This window comes from Saccoglossus kowalevskii, chromosome 1 (assembly GCF_978046115.1).
Source record: "Saccoglossus kowalevskii chromosome 1, keSacKowa6.1, whole genome shotgun sequence".
NCBI lineage: Eukaryota > Metazoa > Hemichordata > Enteropneusta > Harrimaniidae > Saccoglossus > Saccoglossus kowalevskii.
In genome coordinates, this window is record NC_140641.1 from 21,220,263 (window position 1) to 21,245,218 (window position 24,956).

General features: G+C 34.3%; 1 protein-coding gene and 1 long non-coding RNA gene across 2 annotated transcripts in view; one reads left to right on the forward strand and one right to left on the reverse strand.

Moving 5' to 3' along the window:
- The window catches only part of LOC146750439 (uncharacterized), a 29,674-nt gene extending 7,574 nt beyond the window's left edge, over positions 1-22,100 (reverse strand). Inside the window, exon 1 of the long non-coding RNA XR_014930878.1 lies at positions 21,993-22,100. This is a non-coding gene — a long non-coding RNA (uncharacterized LOC146750439). The remainder of the gene's footprint in view (positions 1-21,992) is intronic.
- A 229-nt stretch (positions 22,101-22,329) lies between these two features.
- Positions 22,330-24,008, forward strand: sox14/21 (Sox14/21-like protein). The gene is given in 1 exon segment (NM_001164989.1): positions 22,330-24,008. A coding segment is annotated over 1 exon segment (735 nt). The 5' UTR covers positions 22,330-22,557; the 3' UTR covers positions 23,293-24,008.
- The last annotated feature ends 948 nt before the right edge of the window (positions 24,009-24,956 follow it).

The window sequence follows — 24,956 nt, forward strand, 5'->3', positions numbered from 1 at the left end:
TAATTTTGGTGAATATTTTTAACATTTTTGGAAAAAAGTGATATTTTCGACTTCTTGTTAAAAACCGCAAGTCCAATTGCATTGATATTACATATACATGTATTACATATATAGGTACTACATGTGGACCTCTCTCAGATTTGTTCATTTTGTAATGATATCTTTAATTTTCTAATTTTGGTGAATATTTTTAACATTTTTGGAAAAAAGTGATATTTTCGACTTCTTGTTAAAAACCGCAAGTGCAATTGCTTTGATATTACATATATAGGTACTACATGTGGTTCTAACTCAGATTTGTTCATTTCATGATGATATCTTCAATTCTCTAATTTTGATGAATATTTTTGTAATTTTTGGTAAAAAGTGATATTTTCGACTTCTTGTTGAAAACCGCAAGTCCAATTGTTTTGATATTACATGTATAGGTACTACATGTGGACCTCTCTCAGATTTGTTCATTTTGTAATGATATCTTTAATTTTCTAATTTTGGTGAATATTTTTAAAATTTTTAGAAAAAAGTGATATTTTCGACTTCTTGTTAAAAACCGCAAGTGCAATTGCATTGATATTAAATATATAGGTACTACATGTGGACCTCTCTCAGATTTGTTCATTTTGTAATGATATCTTTAATTCTCTAATTTTGATGAATATTTTTGTCAATTTTGGTAAAAAGTGATATTTTCGACTTCTTGTTGAAAACCGCAAGTCCAATTGCTTTGATATTACATATATAGGTACTACATGTGGACCTCTCTCAGATTTGTTCATTTTGTAATGATATCTTTAATTTTCTAATTTTGGTGAATATTTTTAACATTTTTGGAAAAAAGTGATATTTTCGACTTCTTGTTAAAAACCGCAAGTCCAATTGCTTTGATATTACATATATAGGTACTACATGTGGACCTCTCCCAGATTTGTTCATTTTGTAATGATATCTTTAATTCTCTAATTTTGGTGAATATTTTTGTCATTTTGGGTAAAAAGTGATATTTTCAACTTCTTGTTGAAAACCGCAAGTCCAATTGCTTTGATATTACATATATAGGTAATACATGTGGACCTCTCTCAGATTTGTTCGTTTTGTAATGATATCTTTAATTCTCTAATTTTAGTGAATATTTTTGTCATTTTTGGTAAAAAGTGATATTTTCCACTTCTTGTTGAAAACCGCAAGTCCAATTGTTTTGATATTACATATATAGGTACTACATGTGGACCTCTCTCAGATTTGTTCATTTTGTAATGATATCTTTAATTTTCTAATTTTGGTGAATATTTTTAACATTTTTGGAAAAAAGTGATATTTTCGACTTCTTGTTAAAAACCGCAAGTCCAATTGCATTGATATTACATATACATGTATTACATATATAGGTACTACATGTGGACCTCTCTCAGATTTGTTCATTTTGTAATGATATCTTTAATTTTCTAATTTTGGTGAATATTTTTAACATTTTTGGAAAAAAGTGATATTTTCGACTTCTTGTTAAAAACCGCAAGTGCAATTGCTTTGATATTACATATATAGGTACTACATGTGGTTCTAACTCAGATTTGTTCATTTCATGATGATATCTTCAATTCTCTAATTTTGATGAATATTTTTGTAATTTTTGGTAAAAAGTGATATTTTCGACTTCTTGTTGAAAACCGCAAGTCCAATTGCTTTGATATTACATATATAGGTACTACATGTGGACCTCTCTCAGATTTGTTCATTTTGTAATGATATCTTTAATTTTCTAATTTTGGTGAATATTTTTAACATTTTTGGAAAAAAGTGATATTTTCGACTTCTTGTTAAAAACCACAAGTCCAATTGCTTTGATATTACATATATAGGTACTACATGTGGACCTCTCCCAGATTTGTTCATTTTGTAATGATATCTTTAATTCTCTAATTTTGGTGAATATTTTTGTCATTTTGGGTAAAAAGTGATATTTTCAACTTCTTGTTGAAAACCGCAAGTCCAATTGCTTTGATATTACATATATAGGTAATACATGTGGACCTCTCTCAGATTTGTTCGTTTTGTAATGATATCTTTAATTCTCTAATTTTGGTGAATATTTTTGTCATTTTTGGTAAAAAGTGATATTTTCCACTTCTTGTTGAAAACCGCAAGTCCAATTGTTTTGATATTACATATATAGGTACTACATGTGGACCTCTCTCAGATTTGTTCATTTTGTAATGATATCTTTAATTTTCTAATTTTGGTGAATATTTTTAACATTTTTGGAAAAAAGTGATATTTTCGACTTCTTGTTAAAAACCGCAAGTCCAATTGCATTGATATTACATATACATGTATTACATATATAGGTACTACATGTGGACCTCTCTCAGATTTGTTCATTTTGTAATGATATCTTTAATTTTCTAATTTTGGTGAATATTTTTAACATTTTTGGAAAAAAGTGATATTTTCGACTTCTTGTTAAAAACCGCAAGTGCAATTGCTTTGATATTACATATATAGGTACTACATGTGGTTCTAACTCAGATTTGTTCATTTCATGATGATATCTTCAATTCTCTAATTTTGATGAATATTTTTGTAATTTTTGGTAAAAAGTGATATTTTCGACTTCTTGTTGAAAACCGCAAGTCCAATTGTTTTGATATTACATGTATAGGTACTACATGTGGACCTCTCTCAGATTTGTTCATTTTGTAATGATATCTTTAATTTTCTAATTTTGGTGAATATTTTTAAAATTTTTAGAAAAAAGTGATATTTTCGACTTCTTGTTAAAAACCGCAAGTGCAATTGCATTGATATTAAATATATAGGTACTACATGTGGACCTCTCTCAGATTTGTTCATTTTGTAATGATATCTTTAATTCTCTAATTTTGGTGAATATTTTTGTCAATTTTGGTAAAAAGTGATATTTTCGACTTCTTGTTGAAAACCGCAAGTCCAATTGCTTTGATATTACATATATAGGTACTACATGTGGACCTCTCTCAGATTTGTTCATTTTGTAATGATATCTTTAATTTTCTAATTTTGGTGAATATTTTTAACATTTTTGGAAAAAAGTGATATTTTCGACTTCTTGTTAAAAACCACAAGTCCAATTGCTTTGATATTACATATATAGGTACTACATGTGGACCTCTCCCAGATTTGTTCATTTTGTAATGATATCTTTAATTCTCTAATTTTGGTGAATATTTTTGTCATTTTGGGTAAAAAGTGATATTTTCAACTTCTTGTTGAAAACCGCAAGTCCAATTGCTTTGATATTACATATATAGGTAATACATGTGGACCTCTCTCAGATTTGTTCGTTTTGTAATGATATCTTTAATTCTCTAATTTTGGTGAATATTTTTGTCATTTTTGGTAAAAAGTGATATTTTCCACTTCTTGTTGAAAACCGCAAGTCCAATTGTTTTGATATTACATATATAGGTACTACATGTGGACCTCTCTCAGATTTGTTCATTTTGTAATGATATCTTTAATTTTCTAATTTTGGTGAATATTTTTAACATTTTTGGAAAAAAGTGATATTTTCGACTTCTTGTTAAAAACCGCAAGTCCAATTGCATTGATATTACATATACATGTATTACATATATAGGTACTACATGTGGACCTCTCTCAGATTTGTTCATTTTGTAATGATATCTTTAATTTTCTAATTTTGGTGAATATTTTTAACATTTTTGGAAAAAAGTGATATTTTCGACTTCTTGTTAAAAACCGCAAGTGCAATTGCTTTGATATTACATATATAGGTACTACATGTGGTTCTAACTCAGATTTGTTCATTTCATGATGATATCTTCAATTCTCTAATTTTGATGAATATTTTTGTAATTTTTGGTAAAAAAGTGATATTTTCCACTTCTTGTTGAAAACCGCAAGTCTGATTGTTTTGATACTATACATATTGTTCATTTTCTAATGATATCTTCTGTTCTTTAATTGAAATGTGCATTGCTAACAGCGGAGCTGTCTCAGCCGAGAGGCTGCTTGTTTTATTTATACCCTCTCTGTATTACCGATATGTGGATACGACAGCAACTTCTAAAGTCACGAATAAAAAAAAAATCATAGATAATAGAAATCAAATCTCCAAACATGATGTTCTACAAATTATTTCTTGTCACTCAATTCAATGAGGACTACTCAGTATACCATACAGGTGTATAATCAGTGGTGTGTGGATTTGTAGTTGTCAGTGTTACAGTTGAGGGGGCGATTAATACCTTAAATTGTTGCCAACAAAATTTTGCATACTGTTTTGTATTTTTCCATAATTTCATTATTTTTAGACCAATAAGGACATAATTTCATAATTTTTGACCAAATTTTTGTGACTTTTATGTGTGCTTAGGCCCTAAAAACAATTTTTTTGGAACATCTTCGGACCAGAATTAATTTTTTTTTTTAGCCTTTTGTTGATAGCGACATACCTATATTAATTGACTTCAATACAAAACATTATTTTTATTTGACAATCTTTTGAAAAATAAATATATATAATCAAAACCTCCATCTTGAAACAAACCTTCCCCAACGGACAACAAAAGAAGAACGCAAAGAAAACTAAATATAAAAATCACAAAAAAAGGGAAAAGAAAGAAAGAAAGAATTTCCCTACATGTAGGCCTCTTTAACTTATTCACTATTCTAGGAAATAAAAAAAGAACAGAGGTTATAGAAAGATGCGAAAATCGCATTTGCAAAGTTAGTTTACAGCGTGCGCCATGCATTCAGAAACGTCAAATGTAATTAGAAGGTTGGAAATTCAACACTAGTTAGCCGGTATGAAAATCAACGATTGATGAGCGGGTTCAGATATTTATTCACGCCATTACCAATACGTTGTCCCTAATGATTTCTCTTTAGAGCGCTTACTTTCGGATGAATTCATACTTAAACTTTCACAATGAGTGAACTCGCTCCATCCCCGGAGTCCTCTGATGACAATATTTTTTTCTTCTCCATCGCTGATTTTGACAACGTTTCACTGCATTTTGAAAAAAATACTATACAAATCAAGATGGTCTGTCGGCCTCTCTATATTTGAATCATATTTCTTTTTCCTGAAAATTGTCATGAAATCATCCTCATCAGAAATATACAAAAAAAAAAGTGGGGGGGGGGGGGGGGGGGAGAAAAATGCAACAAGATTGTTTTGACATGGAAATATCTTGTTAGTTTAAATTGTCTGACATGTAAGCCAAATGAGCGATCCATTCATAACTGACCCGTTTTTGGTGAAAGATGAAATAAAAGGAATTTCAAGTGCTGAAAAGTGTCTTTTGTGGAAATGTACACCACAGATGACTTTTTGATGAGTCGTATTTTGAAGGAATTTGCTCTCCTCTTCAAGTCTTTCTTCTCTTTCAATGTGTCACATCTGATGAGTATCCAAGTAATTGTGAATGCCAGATTGAACAATATTCCCGGATAAGACGAATGAAACGAATGAATTCCTCATTGTGGGCCTTCCATACAATTTTTTTTTTGTTCGCTAACAACTCCTTGCCTGAATCACCTCTTTTGAGATGTTTTGTGCTCTTCTTTTGAGACTGTCATGAAAGCTTGTGACCTGTCAAAAGCGTGGTGTGCATGTGTGTTGCTCTTCAGTACGGTAATTGTGTAAGCAACGAGCCGCTGATTGTGTGGCGAAAAACTCCCGACTTCATTCTGAGAGCTTGAATTAAATTAAGCCCACTTCGCTTGCAGATTCCACCCTTTGTTCCGCACAATTGTGCCATCGTGTACATGATAAGTGGGGGTGAAATCAAACACCCAGACATCATAGTAGGATTCATTTCTTTTGCCTAGCGTAATGTCTGTCGATGACACTTTCGTAAATACAAAATCAAGGCGGGTGCATTGGTATACTCCTTATAAGTCAGACAATGAGCGCGGCCTCAATGGCTATACGACACCTCAAGTGAGCGAGGAAACAAAGCGAGATACGGATAAGCTAACTTAACAAAACATAGTCACCCGACCATTCGCCTGGCTAGAATGCAGGAAGCTGAAGCAAACAATACGACTTGCACACTCTACTGCTCTTCAATGCATAGTCTTTGATGACTTGGAATTATCTCGCCTTTGTGCAGGAACATTAATTCGTGCCCACAGAGTGAGAGCTGTTTTGAAAATAAATTACCTGCATTATTCTTGTATGATAGCACGGATGGGTGCTGTATTCTGCTTAAGACATAGTGCACAAAGACAAATCAAGGCAGGAAAGAAAGGCAACAAAGGCCGTATTGAATCGCTGCGATAGGCTCGTATTTGTGACACGTCTTGCAAACAACAGGGAAAATTGGAAATAATGATCATTACGAAAGAAGTGCTGAATAGCAAAACCAAACACTCTTTGTCGTTCATGTATTATACATAGACCTGAGTGTGAATGGCAAACCAAATACACTCGGTTGCCAATGTATTATATCCGCAACAAAAACCAGGAAAGTGGCAGAAAATGAAAACGACAAACACTAACTGGAGTGAGCTAACTTTGTCAGGATTCAATCTTGCATCTGAATTGCGGACTTAGATCAATACGTAAAATAACGCAGCTATAGATCGGTGAATCACCGCTGAGATTTCTGTTCCGTGTTCAGAGCAAGAGAAAGCGCCACTCTGTCAATCTATATAAAAAAAAAAAATCAACACTCCACGCTCATGAATTCATCAAATACATGGGGGCCAATTGATTTCCATTCTCAGCTTACAAGACATTAAAATCAATGTTCTTCGATTTGTTTTTATTGTAGTACAACATACAACGATTTATACTAATTGAAACATACTGACTCTCTTCTGCTTTACATCATGTCATTGTGTTCATAGGGGAGGAAAAAAAAAGCCACTTCAATTTTCTCAATATACTGATGTTCTATTTGGATTTCAATTTCTCATGTTTTTTATCTATAATTAAGCCTTATGTATTCACTTATAAAGTTGCATTCTATTTTTTTTGTTTGGCCCTAAATACAAACTATACTATAATTTATTTGTTTAAATATACAGATAAACATTTCTAAAAGCAGGAATTTGAGTTGTGGCTGAGCGTTTATGTGTGGGGTGGGGAAGTTTATGTGGGGGGAGGTAAGTTCACGTGGGGGGGGGGGAATTTAAGTGTGGGGCAGGGATGTTTAAGTATGGGGTGGGGTCTTCAAGTGTAAGGTGGGGTAAGGTGGGTTTTTTATTTACATTCTGAAGCGTGTCTGATTTTTTCTTTGTCTGGAAATGAGTTTCAAAAACAATCTTCAACAAAGGCAGTCAGCATACAACAAAGTCAGCATACACAAGTACAGTAAAACCTCTATTAGAAACCGCGGCTTCTATTAAAATGGTACAACACAACAGAGGGGATGCGGCTTCTATTAAAACATCTACACATATGAGAAATGGTGAATTTTTGGTTCTCAATTGTTCAAAAAGAATGGGTGATGCGACTTCTATTAGGGATGCAGCTTCTAATACAAATTTTACGGTACTTCTCATACCAGTTCACCCAATAACAGTCCAAATGTAAAATAGTTATATATAAAAGTAGAACTTTTCCAAAATAAATTCCAGCTTCCACATCTATCGTGCCACGCCTCCGATAACCTGAACACCTCTCTGAAACCAATGGTGTTGTGTATACACACAGATTACTATGCCTCATAAAAACAGTTTTTGAAAAAACACTAAGATGTGTGCTTACACACTCTCACTCACACACACACACACACACACACACACACACACACACACACTTCCTCCATTTAATTATATCCGCCATTATGTTTCCAAGATTAACCTTCATACACTGCCCGCTTAGAAGTATTTTTAAAAAATAAGTGCACATAAACCAAAAAATATATATTCATTACAATAAATTGATAATTAAAACACGACTTATTTTGGATATAGAAATACCTCTTATTTACATAAGCACATGTGCTGCTAATAGAACAAATACAGTATATATATATATATATATATATATATATGCTGTAATTGTTATAAGAAATGTAACAATACCGAACACTATACACAACTCGACATATTTCAACTTTTATCAAGAAACCTGACAGCCAGGTATCGTCTTACGTTTCTATCAAGCCGCAATTACAAAACGTATGCTTCGAAAGTACACAGATAAGAGAAAGTGGACTACAGAGAGAAGTAGAACCGAGATAAGAAAACCACACAATGTCGTCATTCTTCCCACTCTTTCCCATCTTAGAAAATACCTCAATGGCCACGACATTGATAAGAAATTTTTTTTCTTTATTTACTAACAATCGCCACGGGAATTACAATATGTGCATAATATAGTTATTTTCTCAAGCAGTAAAGTTAATAAAATTTCCATTCCCAGAACTTGCGGCGTAAACTATTATAATGACAGTATTCATTTTTTTTTTCTAATCTTCTTTTCTTGTTCTGACATCTGTATGGAAACCAACCGTTTTTATCAGCATCCCTGCAGCCAACATTTTGAACATGCACAATGTGGATATTTATTTTTTTTTTTTTTGCTATCCAAGACATTTGTTCGAAAAAAATGATTGTTCGACGTACGTGTTTTATTTCTTTATTCTATGGTGCTTTGGTTTCCCCGTGGCTTTCCCTCTATTCATTCATAGATAAAAGCGTACAGTCGTAGAGTGAGAAAAAAAAGATGATCCCTGTCATATTTCACACCACTCTTATCGCTTTTATTATAAAACATTTAATCAAATACTTCTCTCAATCAAACATGAGAGGCGGCATAGTATCTGCACGTTACAGTGGAGATAATAGAACATTACATACGAACAAACACACACACACACAAACAACGCAAATATACGAACAATACGGACAAATATAAAAAAAGACAAATTTTGAAAATGAGATTTTCTGAAATTATCGGCTTTTTTGTATTAAAAATCTTAAAAACACAGAGACGATTTAGACACAGAGTCTGAAAAGGTGGCAGCAGAACATGGTTTAAATATCACAACAATAAAACTACAATCACAACAGTTTTCAGCGAACTTTCAGATAATGATTCATGATGCGACACCTCAACAGATAAGCTCGAACGTGGCCATCATAGTTACAGAGACAGGCTAGTAGCAGTCCTATAAGCATAGATTAAATAAAGTAGTATTATGAATCTAATCTCACTTGTTGGACTTCAGTCGATATTAGAAACGTGGAGAGTCAGCGATGTTTATTATAATTTCAGACTAGGTACACATATGATAGCAGTTCCTTATAAGGGTTCCATTCTCACACTCATTATAACTCCGTGTACAACACTGCGCTCGCACTTTCCCATTATACAACAGTCTTCTCATACCGGGCGTACAACACAAGGGGATGTCAGAAGTGGAAGAAGAGTTTATTACTTTTGCCAGATAAAATTCTCCCCCTGCTTAACTGGATAATGCGAACTGATTGAACACAAAGGCCCCGTCTTTTCATCCACAGCACAAGTGGATATCGGCTGACGCATCAGTGTTGATTACATTCAACGTTAAAAGGCAATCGTATCGAAATTGACGACACGATGTCATTCTCACTCTGACACTTGGCTTTTCATTTCTTCCCTTCTCAGGCATTTTGCCTACTTTAAAATCAGACAATTCCATTTCTTCCTATTCAATATCTCGGATCTACACTCAATCGAGAGGTATCTACACTAGGAATGACGTTATTTGACGGTATTTTGAATGCAAAATAATATCCAAAATAGTTGAAAAAACCAAGTATGATATTTTCTGTTAGACATAAATGTATTCCCTTTGTAGGTTAGAACATACAAAATTGATATGCTCCTGAATATAGAAGAAAAAAAAGGGCATTCAGTAGTCCACACACATATATATTAGATGTGCATCTTACAGAGAACATATGGCACACGGAATAACTGATTTAAACTTTATTGTCAGACCGCCATTCCCCCATTCCAACACAGGCGCACGATGGACAACAGATCATCATTGACTCGGCATCAACGTTAAAGCAGCAACACTATTTAAACACCAGCAATGTTTTCATAGTTACGAATTATTCCGTGACTAGCGCATATAAATACACAGACGCAGACAGTTAGACAAACGCAACACATCTAAAAATTATTCCATATTTAAATATAATTATTCTAACTTAAACTTAAATTAGATAACAATATCAATGATGAATATTTATTATTTTTCTAATGCTGTTAAAAAAAAATTAATAAATAAAACTGAATTTCCTGGTTTGTATAATTTCTAATAATCGAGCTAGGTTACAGAATAAACACATTTAACGTCAGAACAGCAGAAGGACCGATACCCAACTGCAGAATCTATTCATTAAAATATGCTTGACAAAACGATATGGAATTAATACACATATTTCCCCGAGATCACCTGGTGCTCACTAATCCACCCATTGTCCACCGATTCATTTTGATGAAAATTTCATAAAAAACAAACTGGGGTGACAAAACAGGGAGATTAGTTTAGGACAATATACTAAAACCATTGTTGTGTTCTATCGATTCATTGGAGGGTTGTTAACAAAAGCATATTTACAATCAATTTTGCTGAAATTGATTTAATAGAATTTTTTGTTTGACAATTCATACTCAAAATCAGAACCGAGATGTTTTGATTCAAATTCTAATACTTGTACTGAGAGACGATGTTCTACTTTTAGGATAATTTTTATTTATTTAATTATTTGTTAGTTTAGCTGTATGTTTTCTTTTTATTTATTCAAACCGATTGACTGACTGTTGAATGAAATGTAGAGACAACTATAAGACAACTAGATGATTCCCAAAAGTCACATCACAGCGAACTAAGGCGAGCTCACCCAGAAGACATATTTGATGAAATCAATTAACATTAATCTTTTCCAGAAATGAATAATAAACAAGAAATTTGTACGAGTTCTTCCTTAAAGATTGTAAAGTATCCTTAAAAACAAAAGTGAATTATGGCGATCAAAAAAGTGAAGATTCAATAGTAGGTTATCACAATATTCTGATGAAACCATCACAGACAAATGGGGAGCAATCCCACAATGCATTGTCATTCCCCATCCGTTCACAAGAAGTGCAATGTGTTTCAGATTTTTTGATGAGTTCCAGCTCAAATTACACATATGCGTTGACGCACAGCATCATTACGTCATTAGACATAACATCAAACAACCTATACCGGTAATACTTTACACGAATATATATCCGAGCGGTGATTATAATTATAAGTACGTGAAACAATTTTGTCATAAACACTTACAAATGTTTCGGGATGCTATGAGTGCAAACATTAAACATTTTAGATCGCACACCATATAGTTCTACAAAGAGGTACAATAAAAAAAAACATACTTCCAGAGTGGTCACAAAGAGCTTTTGTTGCATCAGTAAAAAACGAATGAATGAATGAATAAATAAATAAACAAATCTGAAGCGATGACAAAGCTGTCGCCATCCATCTAGTATTGTTAACAGGATTCCATATGTTACAGGAGTGCATCACGCATTGTCCCTTATGAGCTGAACGGCATTATTTTACCACCACCTGTTCCCCCAAATGAGCCTATTATTCCGACTTAGGCCATTCACTGCCATTAAATTCCAGTTTTTCATATTCTGTTTTTTATCCTTATTAAATTAGGAGATGAGAACATAATGTGCGAATTAACAAACGTCATTCAAAGAGACCCCGTCCGGAACAATGGAAATGCAAAAAAAGTAAAAAGAAATCTCTCTGCGGCATGCGGACGACATATGACCAGCCGACTGTTTTTTTATGACCCGTTCTTTGATTGTGAATGGTAGGGGGTGGACGTAAAAAATGAGAGAAAAGTATCTCATTGTCGTAAGCAATAATCCACATTATAATGCCGAAACATGCATGTTATATGATGGACAAATGGTGTACAATTACGACAGTAAACAGATAGGGTGAATGTGCGCAAAGAGGTGGTAGGGATGGATTAGGTTGGATTCAAATTTAGTACTTTTAAAAAAAAACAAAAAAAAACACATTGATTTTTGTGTATGTGTATTCTTGATATAAAGGAATGTGTTTCATAACAAAATGAAAACTACAAAAGTGATTTTTTTTGGGGGGGGGGGGATAATCCTTCTTTCATGCGTGCTACTCTGTCGGCATTAAGGAAAAGAGAAACACTATAAAAATTCTTTTGAAATGACCATCATTTCCATAACGCATTTTTGTTCTCGTACCATAAGGACCCAAAGGTTGCACCCCCATATTGGTATCAATACCTTTAATACCTTTTATTGTCCAGATATCGTGTGCTCCCGCCATCCAACATTTCTTTCGCCATTATCTAGTAGAATAAATTTGTTCGATCATGTGTTAAAAATGTTTTCTTTTCAAAAACGTGCAACATAGAGCACGAATCGCTTCTACCATGCGGCATTTCTTTTAGCACGGGAAATGAACAACACTAGCGATCATCATATTTCAGGTTTTTCGCAAATTTATACATTATTAGAGATACAGTTTCTGTGGAAACTAGTGAACTTTTTAGCCCTTATTTTTAACACCTGGTATTTTGGGATACATTAGCCACAGACTATCGAATGACTTTAAATTTTGTGAAGAAACCCATAATTTTGTGACCTAACCTTACTTTCACATGAATATTGTGTTGATGCCTTTATCAACCTTAATTAACATTGTAAAAAAATGAAATATGCAATTTGATAGAATGATTTATAGATAATTTACATGATTCAGATCACACTTGCATCAAAACTGATACACTGAAAAACTGATCATAGCTAATTTGCATGATTCAAATCACACTTGCACCAAAACTGATACATTGACCGATTGATTTATAGCTAATTTACATGATTCAGATCACACTTGCATCAAAACTGATACATTGACACTGATTATAACTGATTTGCATGATTCAGATCATACTTGCATCAAAACTGATACACTGAAAAACTGATCATAGCTAATTTACATGATTCAGATCACACTTGCACCAAAACTGATACATTGACACTGATTATAGCTAATTTGCATGATTCAGATCACACTTGCATCAAAACTGACACATTGACAAAGTGATCATAACTGATTTGCATGATTCAGATCACACTTGCATCAAAACTGATACATTGACAAAGTGATCATAACTGATTTGCATGATTCAGATCACACTTGCATCAAAACTGATACACTGAAAAACTGATCATAGCTAATTTGCATGATTCAAATCACACTTGCACCAAAACTGATACATTGACCGATTGATTTATAGCTAATTTACATGATTCAGATCAGACTTGCACCAAAACTGATACATTGACACTGATTATAACTGATTTGCATGATTCAGATCATACTTGCACCAAAACTGATACATTGACACTGATTATAGCTAATTTGCATGATTCAGATCATACTTGCACCAAAACTGATACATTGACACTGATTATAGCTAATTTGCATGATTCAGATCACACTTGCATCAAAACTGATACACTGACAAAGTGATCATAACTGATTTGCATGATTCAGATCACATTTGCATCAAAAACAATGACAGACTGATTCATAGCTAATGTTCATGATTCAAATTACTTGCATCAAAACTGATACAATGACAGACTGATTATAGCTATTTAGCATAATTCAGATCACAACAAACATATCACATTTTATTTAGATATTATTTTTAACATGCTGCGAAATTTAAATTGAGCAATTAAAATTGTTGTTGCTTACAAACAAGTGTCTACCTTTGTATTTTTAGGGTGTGTTGTTATCAGCGCTTAGGTCTCCTGCACATGCACAGGCAACGACCCCCTTTGCTTAAACTAAAATCGAATGGGATGGAACAGAATGAAGACATGTGACCACGTTTTATACAAGTATAATATTTATATTTTTTATTACCAATATGGTTGCAAGTCGGCATAAAACAAAACAATGTGGTAGGTTAGGGAGGAATTCAAGTTATATTGCATTTCCAGTTCAGCTCAGTATTATTGTAAAAAAAATGGCCATCAAGCGGCCACCTTTGATCAGATTGGAGTACAAAATGTCAAGGTTCCTAGGGAGAGAATATGGATAGATGGACAGACTGAACCCAATCTGTTGCAGACCTCTGTGTGAGAAACGAAAAGCAGGCAGTGGAAAGCAGTACATTTAGATGGCAATGCGCCTTCAATAAAGCTTGTGTGGAGAGCTGGGATTTGATATTTTCAGAGTGTTTTGTTTATCTTATTTAATTACCACGACTGGGTAATATAAAAATAAAATCAAAGAAAGCTTAGAAAGAACTCCCATGTGCTGAGAGTATTGGAGACACATTAAATATAATTTGAAATTACTTGAACTTGAGATATTGATGGAATGCAGAAAACTAATTATGCAAATAAGGTAACTAATATGAACACATTTAAGTGTAAAACTAATAAGGTCTGCGCAATGTAAAAGTAATAAGATCTGCGTAATGTAATATCTATGTACCAAGTTTCATTGAAATGTGATTAGAACCAAAAAATTATTAATTATTGTGCTAATTAAGAGAATTAATATGAACAGATTTTAACCCAAAATTAATCAGGCTGTCTATTGTCCTAGAGCATTTATGTACCAAGTTTTATTCAAATGTGATGATCAATACTTGAGATATCAGTATTAATTAATTAATTATGTTAATTAGGTGATTAAGAAGCATAAATATTTACCAAAACTAATATGGTGTATAGTCCTACACATGTAGGTTCATTGAAATGTGATGAGTACTCTTTAAAAGTTTCATTAAAATTCAATGAGTGGTTCTTAGGACAAATTAACTAATTAAGCAAATTAGTAGTTAATATGCACAATAATTTATCCTAAAATTAATCAGGTCTCTGCATAGTCCTAGAAGATCTATGTCGCAAGTCTCATTGAAATGTGATTATTAGTACTTGAGATATCAGGTGAAGGGCTGAAAATTAACTAATTATGCTAATAAGGTGATTAATATGCACAAATATTTCTCCAAAAACTAATTAGGTCTCTGCACAGTCCTCAAGTAACTATGTACCAGTTTCATTGAAATGTGTTCATTACTACTTGAAATATCAATAGCTCAAAATTAATTAATTATGCAAATTAGGTAATTAATATGTACTGATATTACCCTAAAAACTATCAAGTCTGTGCAGTCTCATATGACATCTATGTACCAAGTTTTATTGAAATGTTATGATTAGTACTTGAGATATCAGTGGAAAAGCCGAAAATTGATTAATCATTATGCAAATTAGGTAATTAATATAAACAGATTTTTACCCAAAACTAATGAAATCTGCGCATTAGATCAGAGCATCCATGTGCCAAGTTTCATCAAAATCCAATGAGTGGTTCTTCAAATATCAGTGGAACAGTCATGGAACAGCTTAAAATCAGTTAATTATCATGCAAATTAGGTATTTAATATTCATAGATTTTTACCCAAAACAAATCTAATCTGCGCATTAGTTCAGAGCATCCATGTGCCAAGTTTCATCAAAATCCAATGAGTGGTTCTTCATATATCAATGGAACAGTCATGGAACAGCTAATTATCATGCAAATTAGGTAATTAATATTCATAGATTTTTACCAAAACCTAATCAACTCTGCGAATTATCCCAGAGCATCTATGTACCAAGTTTCACCAAAATTTGATTAATGGTTCTTGTGATAACGGTGGAACAAAAAAAGTGACAGACATACATACATACATACAGATATAGAGACAGGGTAACTGCAAAGACTCCCTTTTGTGCTTCGCACACATGAGTCAAAAATGGTTCCACAAATAAGATGACAAATGGGAATACTGATCCATACATGTGTTATATTATCTATAACAAAAATCACCCTGCCCCCGCCTCATTGATGAACTCCCCAAAGACACAACACCATACAAATTAAGGTACTGTAGAATACTTTATTTTTGCTTGGAATTTATTTTCGCTATTTTCGCTGAAGGGGTGATTCCGTGAAAATAAAATCCAGCCAATGTAGTTTTTTTTCTATATTTCACATTAAACTCATCAAAAATCAGTGAAAATAAATTCCAAGCAAAACGCCCAAAAAGCCTTTTCAGTGAAAATTAATTCCAGCGAAAATATTAGAAAATATATGAAAGTATTCCACAGTAGATGAAAATGCATTTTCCTGTCGTCTTGAAAACATATCAATGTGATCACCATTAGTTATATAAGATTTCTGATAGGGTGTATATAAGAGAATACTTGTAATATAACAAATACAGTAGTTTTATAGCTTCACTTAAAATCTTGTTATATTTCATTTTGACTCCACATCCCAGCATCCTCTGCTCCATAACTGCCCGCTTATGTGAGCCGAACACTCCTCATCTCACACCCGATCACTGAGTCGTTCTTAGTCCACATACTATTAAAACCGACCATTTAGTGCACTATTAAATCATTATGGAATTAAATGCAAATACATTTATTAAATTATTATTGAATGTAAAAAACAAAGACAACTCAAGAAAATTTTTCCCATAAGAGCAACTTCACAATTCTCAACAGCTCGTACCACCTGCTTTTCTGTAGGTTTACTGAAATATTATATAACCCTCTCCCTATTCAATCAATATATTATTTTATAAAAATATATATACATAAATAACAAATTCATATAAACATTTTTTCCACCATGCAAATTTACACAAGCAGCAACTGTTGTTGACTTAGAATCAGTTTCTTTTCATGAAACAGTAACAACTAACAATATCATTCCAGAGTATGTTTCCAACATAAAGTCACATGACATGTTTGAAAGCTGAAATATATGCCATCGATATACGCCGGTTATAAAATTGCAAACTTTTCAAAGCCAGAGATTTTAATTAACTAGTAGCTTCTGGGCGTTTTCCTTCAAGAAAAAAAAGGAAAATAATTCACAAAAGAAACAAAAGAACATCGAGTACGAATGCACTAACAATTCTTATAGCTTGTGTACAGTGCAACGAGCAGTATGGAACAACTGCCAGCACGGATATGCTAATATACATGTCAAAATAATGAGCATACTTCTGGAGGCACAATTGACAAGTAATTGGAAGGGGGAGTTTTCCCCCTAAAACCACCTTATCAATACTAGTACATATAAATATTGAGATTGACTTCTAGCTGTATTCAAAGAAGACATTACCAGTATTTTTCGTTACATTAAGAATGCATGCTGACTAACGATGAAGAGCTGTGGGCAGTCAAATCAACCGAAAAAACGAGGAACAATATTATCGTTGAAGACACAACAACAAATTTGACAGTGAAGCAAAAAAAAAGAAGAAGAAAAAAACGCGGGAAATATAGCAATAAAGGAAGAGAGGGTAAACGTCTGGAAGGGGAAGAAAAAAAAAAATGTCTGAGACTTAATGAGGCATATGGAAAAAGAGTCTGTGTAAATTTAGCGGGAGAACTAGGCAGCTGATTATCACCCGCCGAACAATTTCACGGTAAGAAAAATATTGTAAATAATGAAAAATAAAGAGGTGGGATCGAGAAAGAAGCAAGAATGAATTGAAGATAATACGCTGGTTTAGGGTAACGGTAAACTGAGAAAGCAGAATGGAGACCAGTCAGGAAGAACAAAGTAGTAAGCGCGATGGGCTGAATGTAGCTACAATTTCAATTTTCGTAACATTCATCGAGTAATTTTGGAAGTGAAAGGTCAGCTCATTTACACCTTCATTCTCTGCATTCATAGCCTACAATAATTTCAATGGTCCTTTCATCTGACACATTACAAGGTATTTCTCTCATTTATTTGAGAAATGAAAACAGTATTTAGTCACAGCCTGGGTTACTGGTGAAATCACAGTGCGTGGCCTTTGTCGACAGAGAAACACATTTGCGTTTGTTTGACAACTGAAATGGAACTACAAACAAAATGACTCGATAAAAGGAAATGCATAAAAGATTGACTGGGACAAAAGGTGTGCATGAAATGACAAATATTGGGACAAAATAAAAAATATTGCGACCGTCATCATTTCGAAAATTGTTAATTTTCATGGGGGGGGGGGGGCTACAATTTATTGGGGGGGCTGTTAAAATTTATATAGGTTTATTTTGGCCGAGGCAATTGCAATTTCAAAGACTAGTTTTATAAAAATTAATAATTTTCAGCCCTATATTTTCAAATTCCGCAAAAATGTCATCAAAATCAGCATCATCTCTTTTCATCATAAATCATGTAAAGCTCCACTAATGTTTCCCGCCAATTTTCTATGAACAAACTGAATTAAATTTGTCCAATTTAAGCCTGGCGACTTCAGCAGGCAAGATGAAAAAAATATTGGTGGCTATTTCTTTTAAAATTATTTTATTTCTTAATTGTTTTTTTTTTGGATTTTCCTCCGATGAATGCAATGGAATATTTCCAACAAGACAGAAAAGAAGGAAGATTATTTGGTTGGAAATGTAGCTGGATGAATCAACCTTTTGCAAATTAAGTCATTTCAGTCATTATATTGTCACCGCTAGAAATGTACGTAATTTATAATTTCATGAGAACAAAAATTAAAGCAGAGACTGTTTTTTAGAACAATTAAGGTTTCAAAGGACAGAAAATGAAGCCCTATCTAGGTACACATGGCCTTGGTTCTTAGATTAATAAGTTACACAGGGTCAGTTTTGGCCCTGGTCAGTCACAGTCTATTTATCCTCACTAAACATACACATAAGATTAGCCATCAACTTAAATATGCCATGTTAACAGTGTGTTTACGAGTAATTTTAGGACCCAACCATAAATAAACTAACTATTTAAATGTTGGTATAATTTTAAATTAATGTCAACAAAGCCTAGCTAGCTAAGTACATAAAAATGAGTCTGTTGAGATAAAAAAAAAAAAAAAAATATTAAATTGGTACATATATTTTTTTTTTTATACCATGAACATAGCAAATAACAAACAGCAGCAAACTAGTGAAAAAACTGCATGATAGGATCACAGGAGAGGGCTTCATTAGATGCAGCTTGGGTGGGGGCGGGGTCTCTATTTGTTATAATATCAATGGTAGAAAACTGGAATTCACTTCTTAAAAAAGAAAAAACTAATTTTTTTTTTTAAATATTGAGCGTAATGATTGTAGTGCATTAAGAAATTCTGCAAATCTATGGCACCCCTCCCCCCAGTGGATTTAGTTGAAAAAAATTAACATCCAAACTATCACATATCTGGAAATCAATGTAGGCACTCAATAGCATCATGCTTGACAAGGGAATAAGTACTTCAGCCTCCTTCATTGTCAAACTACAAAGTATATAGTGACGGAGTCGTGTTAAATATACCTTGTCTTTGTAAAACCCACGACATTATTATCTAAATAAAAAAAAAAACATGATCAGATAACAATAAAAAAATATATATATTTTTTATAGTTATTCTTTTAATCTTTAAATAATTAATACATGTGATAGTAAATTTACGTCTTTTTTCAAACTGACATAAAAAAAACATGATTGCATTTCAAATATTGAATGTGATGATTTTTTTTTTTTTTTCAGCAAAATTGTTGATGGAATGTGGATTGACAAGATAAAACACTGAATATTCAAATGTATCATAATAAATCTGAATAATTATGTTTAGCGATTGTGACATTGGGCCCTTTTTATTCAGAGCTTAGAACCGATGATTTCAATTATCCTCCCCACTATGCCAATATTTCTACTATATTATATGGATTGACTGAAGAGTTGATATATCTATATACAGTACTTATTAAACCAATATAGTTTTTCACACACAATGAAGTTACATCGAAGGTTTAGACACAATTTTATCTCGGCGTACAGTCTCGACAAAAGCGAGGCGAAGAATGATTTCATCTTCTTTCTGCTTCCTGTTAATGTAAATAATTGATTTCTGAAAAACGTATGTTTGAATATTAGTAGTTGTTGGCACACATGTTTTAATCTTTTTTCCCTCTGGTATCGTTTTGGATTATACTGATTTATATCTGCCTTTAAACAGTTTGTTTTGTTAATGCAGGATTTACTTCTATTCAGGTGATCTGTCCCACCTAAATGCGTTGGGGAGATTTCACAAAAAAACGCTTTATCAACGAGAGAAGAAGAGAAAACACCCTTGTGGGTTCTCGTCGTCGGAGAATAGTACAACTCTTGCTGTTGAGATGAAAATCCAGGACAATGACGCAAACTTCTAAAGATTGTACAGATTTGTCATATTTGTCTTCAAGCATATTCGGGGCTTGATTATTTCTCTTTCAGTCCATCCCTGTAAATAATTAGTATACTTTTGAAATTTAATGTAAAATATACTAATACTGGGTCTAATATTCTAAGCTCCACCCTCGGCTATGTCCTCTAACACAAAGCATCTTTAATTTTGATTCCATTTCTAATGGCAATGCCTTCAGCCGAGTTGTGATTTCTTAGCAGGGTGAAGGGCTTTCATTTATTTCCAAATTGACAAATTAGTATGGAATCCGCAGGAACCCTTGTCATATTAAAAAAAAAATACATATATGTATATATGAACATAATGAAAACTTGTAAAACTTCACTCTGACCAAACTATATTAATGTATTATAACCTAGTAATATTTTCATCTCGGTTCTTTTGAAAACATCGTTCTAAGGCGTCCAACCACAATAACTTGATAATAGCAGCCGAATCACAACGATACATTGTATACATATACTTTTGTGTTTTATCACGACGTAAACTTTCTGGCTTCAATTAGATTGTTTGTGTCCAATTGTGCATCTGGATTTAATATTAAAAAAAGAAGAAGCTAAATCTGACGATTATATTAAAATGAAGCAAAAAAAAAGGGGGGGGTTAAAAAATAAAATGAAATACAAGAGAAAACATGGGAAGATAAAACCCTGCCAATATAATGATGCTGTCAGATTATCACATCACTAACAAAAGATGGGGAAATTATTATTAATACAAAATGTCTATAGAGCCTATTGAAAGCAAATTAAAGAGTTGCTAAACAATAGTCCGTAATAGATTATGCGTCTTTTCATAAAAGCCTGACTTTTCATCACTGTTTACTGTGCGGGTAAAAGCTTTTGTTGCCAGTAATCTCGGCAAATACGCTTGATAAATGAAAATAGGCTGTATTTGTTGGTACATTCGGGATTTCTATAGAAAAGAGACCATTCTTTCAATATGCTTTCCGACAATGCTATTCAAAGCCATATCTCGTTGATGAATAGCCAGTGCACTGACGGACAAAATGAATTTGCAAATTGAAAAACGTTACAGAGAATAGCGAACAGTGAAAAATTCATCAGTAATATAATAGACCACGGTGTGTTTGTGCGTGTGTTCCTCGTGCGTGTTGTATGTCCTATTTGACACCTCCAACAATGTCGCGTTTTACTATTGACACGGGTCACACGGTGAAAGGCAGGAAGCCTAGTACGGTTCCCCATATCAACATCAGATAATAACGCCGACAGGCTAACTGATACAAAACAAAGGGTAAAGTTGTCGGTCTGAAAGACCGAGCTACCTTCAAAACTTAGCAACGGTGTATTATATCGTATTTTGTTCACATGTGACTGACGTGGGTTAATGATCGCATCCAAACAACGTTATCGCAGCGATATATGACACGGGATGGGTTGAACCTTAATTTGGCCATTGTTCTTTTGTTGTGCACTGATAACCCGTTGATATTTGTCTATTCATGCAATCTGTTAAGTAAACATGCACCTTGGAGTGGAACAATGAGCACACAAAGACGAGAGATATTTACGGGAATCACTGACAAAAAGATGCGGCGAAATCTACTAGCATTCGTTATCGCGCCTGATAACCGTGAACCGGTAAGATGTGACCCTTTGGATTATGCCCAGCGCCATCATTCGATCGGTTAAAATATACCGCAGCAGACCACTAAAAACACAATCGTTACACTGTGCCAAGAGGCTGGATTATACAAATGTGCTTACCAATCTGGTCTGTGAAATAAACGATGGTAAAAAAACTCATTGTACTTTGAGTGATATTTCACGTCCAAAAGTTACTCATCAAAACATGTCAAAATACCGCCATCTTTATCTGATAAATATTAATCAATTGTTCAAGCCAATCACTGATGATTATCACGTCACGTGTCTACAATGACCCTAACAGCCTTACAAAATTTGCATATGAAATCAACTTTCATTCACAAATTTAACCCAATCCAAACCGTCGACACGGAGAGCCTTAGCTCCTTTTGAGCGGGAGATCACTCCCACGCCCACCGATTGGACAACGTAGTCATATTGCTTGCCGCTTGTTCAAGTAAAACTTAGTGTTGTATCGAATCGCTTCATTACGGAAACACGCTGATGACGACGGTTATTCGCTGTATACCGGAATAGTGTATATATTCTATGTACGGACTCTTGACAAGACTGTATACCTACGGAAGTCATCCTTGCTGACTTGACACGTGTGCTTGGACAAACTGTTCTGCGTCATACAGTGAACATTTTTTCACCCGAGGTGTCATAAACACAGATCTACAAGATGGCCAAACCAGCAGATCACGTCAAACGTCCGATGAACGCGTTCATGGTGTGGTCCCGTGGACAGCGACGTAAGATGGCACAGGAGAACCCCAAAATGCATAACTCTGAGATTAGTAAACGACTCGGCGGTGAGTGGAAGTTGCTGTCAGAGGCCGAGAAGCGACCATTTATTGACGAGGCCAAGCGACTCCGCGCTTTACACATGAAAGAACACCCCGATTACAAATACAGACCAAGACGCAAACCGAAGTCGATCATGAAAAAGGATAGGTATGCGTTTCCTATACCATGTTTGCCGACGACAAACCATCTTGCCGTCACGTCCACCGCCAGTGACATGTTTCATGCGGTGGAGAAAGCCCGATCGTTCTTACCAACCTCGTCGCCGTATTCTATGTTAGAAAGCGTTGTTGCCAACAGTAAATTGGACGCGGGCAATTCACTATCAGCGGCGAACCACCACCAACTTTACTCATCGTTATACCCAACGTTACCTGGAAGTGCTTTCGGAGCGGCGTCGATACCAAATCCCCACACGCATACACATACACATACCGCGCCTGGTATGCATGGACAACAGTATATGGTGCCTTGCAATTGTTGGCAACCAGCTCAGGACCCACTCCGACGCCCTGTTGCATATATTTTGGTTAAACCCGAGGAACACTACGCGGCGACACACCCAAGTCACCCAACGCATCCACCACCTCCACCGCCGACGGCACACATGTAAAATGTGCGTGTTATTAAAACGAAAAACTTTCTCCAAAGACTTTAAAACAATATTTCTTTTCAACTTTTTGCTATTTTGCCATTCTGATATTTCTATCGGCTGGGCATTTTCGTCACTTCTAGCGTTTGTATATATAGACGTGGGACAGACTCGTTGCGAGATCCCCCAAAAATGTTGTTTATTGCAGAAAACCCGTCAACAATTCGTTGGCTGATGTTAGTTGTACATTAAGGTAGCGTTGAAATACTTCTATATATCTTAAAGATAATGTTATTGTTGAATTGTGTAACCCTGCCCTTCACCGAGGAACTGAGACACCTTTTGTCCAATATGTTGGCATATTGTGTATTTTTTGTTGCGTTTCATTTGACCAGACAGGCTGAGGGGTAAAGTCGATCGATTTAATAAGATTTTTTTTCGCTGTGTTTATAATAACGCAACATTGACTATAATGCTGCCTTGTGTTGAAACGACAAATATTGAAATAAATTCTAACATTTATGTGTTTCAATAATTAATTGTAAAATTAAGACTTATTTTTGTTAAAAAAAATATAATGTAATTGACGTGAACTAGTGTTCAAAAACGAGAACTGTTTTTGTTTGTATTTTAGTTCTATTTAAGAAAAAAGGCTATTATTTCCGTTTTATGTCAAATGTTTATGATACTGTTCAGTTCTTGAACACAGTGAAGTAAAACTAATGCAAAATGAGACGAAAGACCATTGACAATGTTTTATTTTTATGTTACCTTATACTAACGACATACAGCAATCTAATGTTTAGTGTTGGCACTCGGTCTTGTCTTTTGTGGATGCCCCTTATTTATCACTAAGTTTACAAACGATCTATTGTGTTGACAGGGGCGGACCAGCGTCAGCTTTATACGTGGACAGGTGTAATTCACAAACAATGTCAGTATTTTAGTTGTTTTACAAGTAACCTCTCCTTTAGGGGAGCGCCCATCTACCCAGTCCTTCCTGTGGAATTGGTTGCCCATGTATGTATCGCTGTGCCGATCGGTCATGCTTCCAGTTTTCCCTCGTTGCCCGAAGTTACTTGAAAAGCCCGATTATTGTGTATTTTGAGACTTCCTTATTAGCAGCGTCAACTGCCAATAACTCGTTTAATCTGTGCCAGTGGCGAGGCTGGAGCGACTCGTACGTACGCGTTTTAGATTCTTAGCTCGGCAAAAACGCCGGCGTGGGGTGCGCAATTCGGTAGTCATTGACAGGTTCGAGAACGTTTATGACTACAACTGCGAACTTGTCTTTTTACAGTGCCACTGAAGTGTTTTCTCGATTGTGTGCTTGTGTCCTTTCTTGCTAATGCAGCTGGGCGTAGTGAATGGACCGGTTACTCTATGCGGCCATTGTTCCGCCTTGTTCGGGCATTAATGTTATAAAAGAGTTTGCTGTGGCACAAGAGGCAAAAATAACAACATAATAAAAAATACATGGGCCTGTGAATAGCTGATATGACATAAATAAATAAATGAGCAATTCACACAAAGGGTGTTGAATAGACTAGTTTGAATGACATACAATAGGTGTAACGCTGCTAATTTGCATGACAATAGGGCATACAACTTAGTACAAAGGCGTGAAGGGATCGAGGGGGAGAGTAAATAAATAGAGGCAAACAGCATTGAATTGGTGGCTTTGA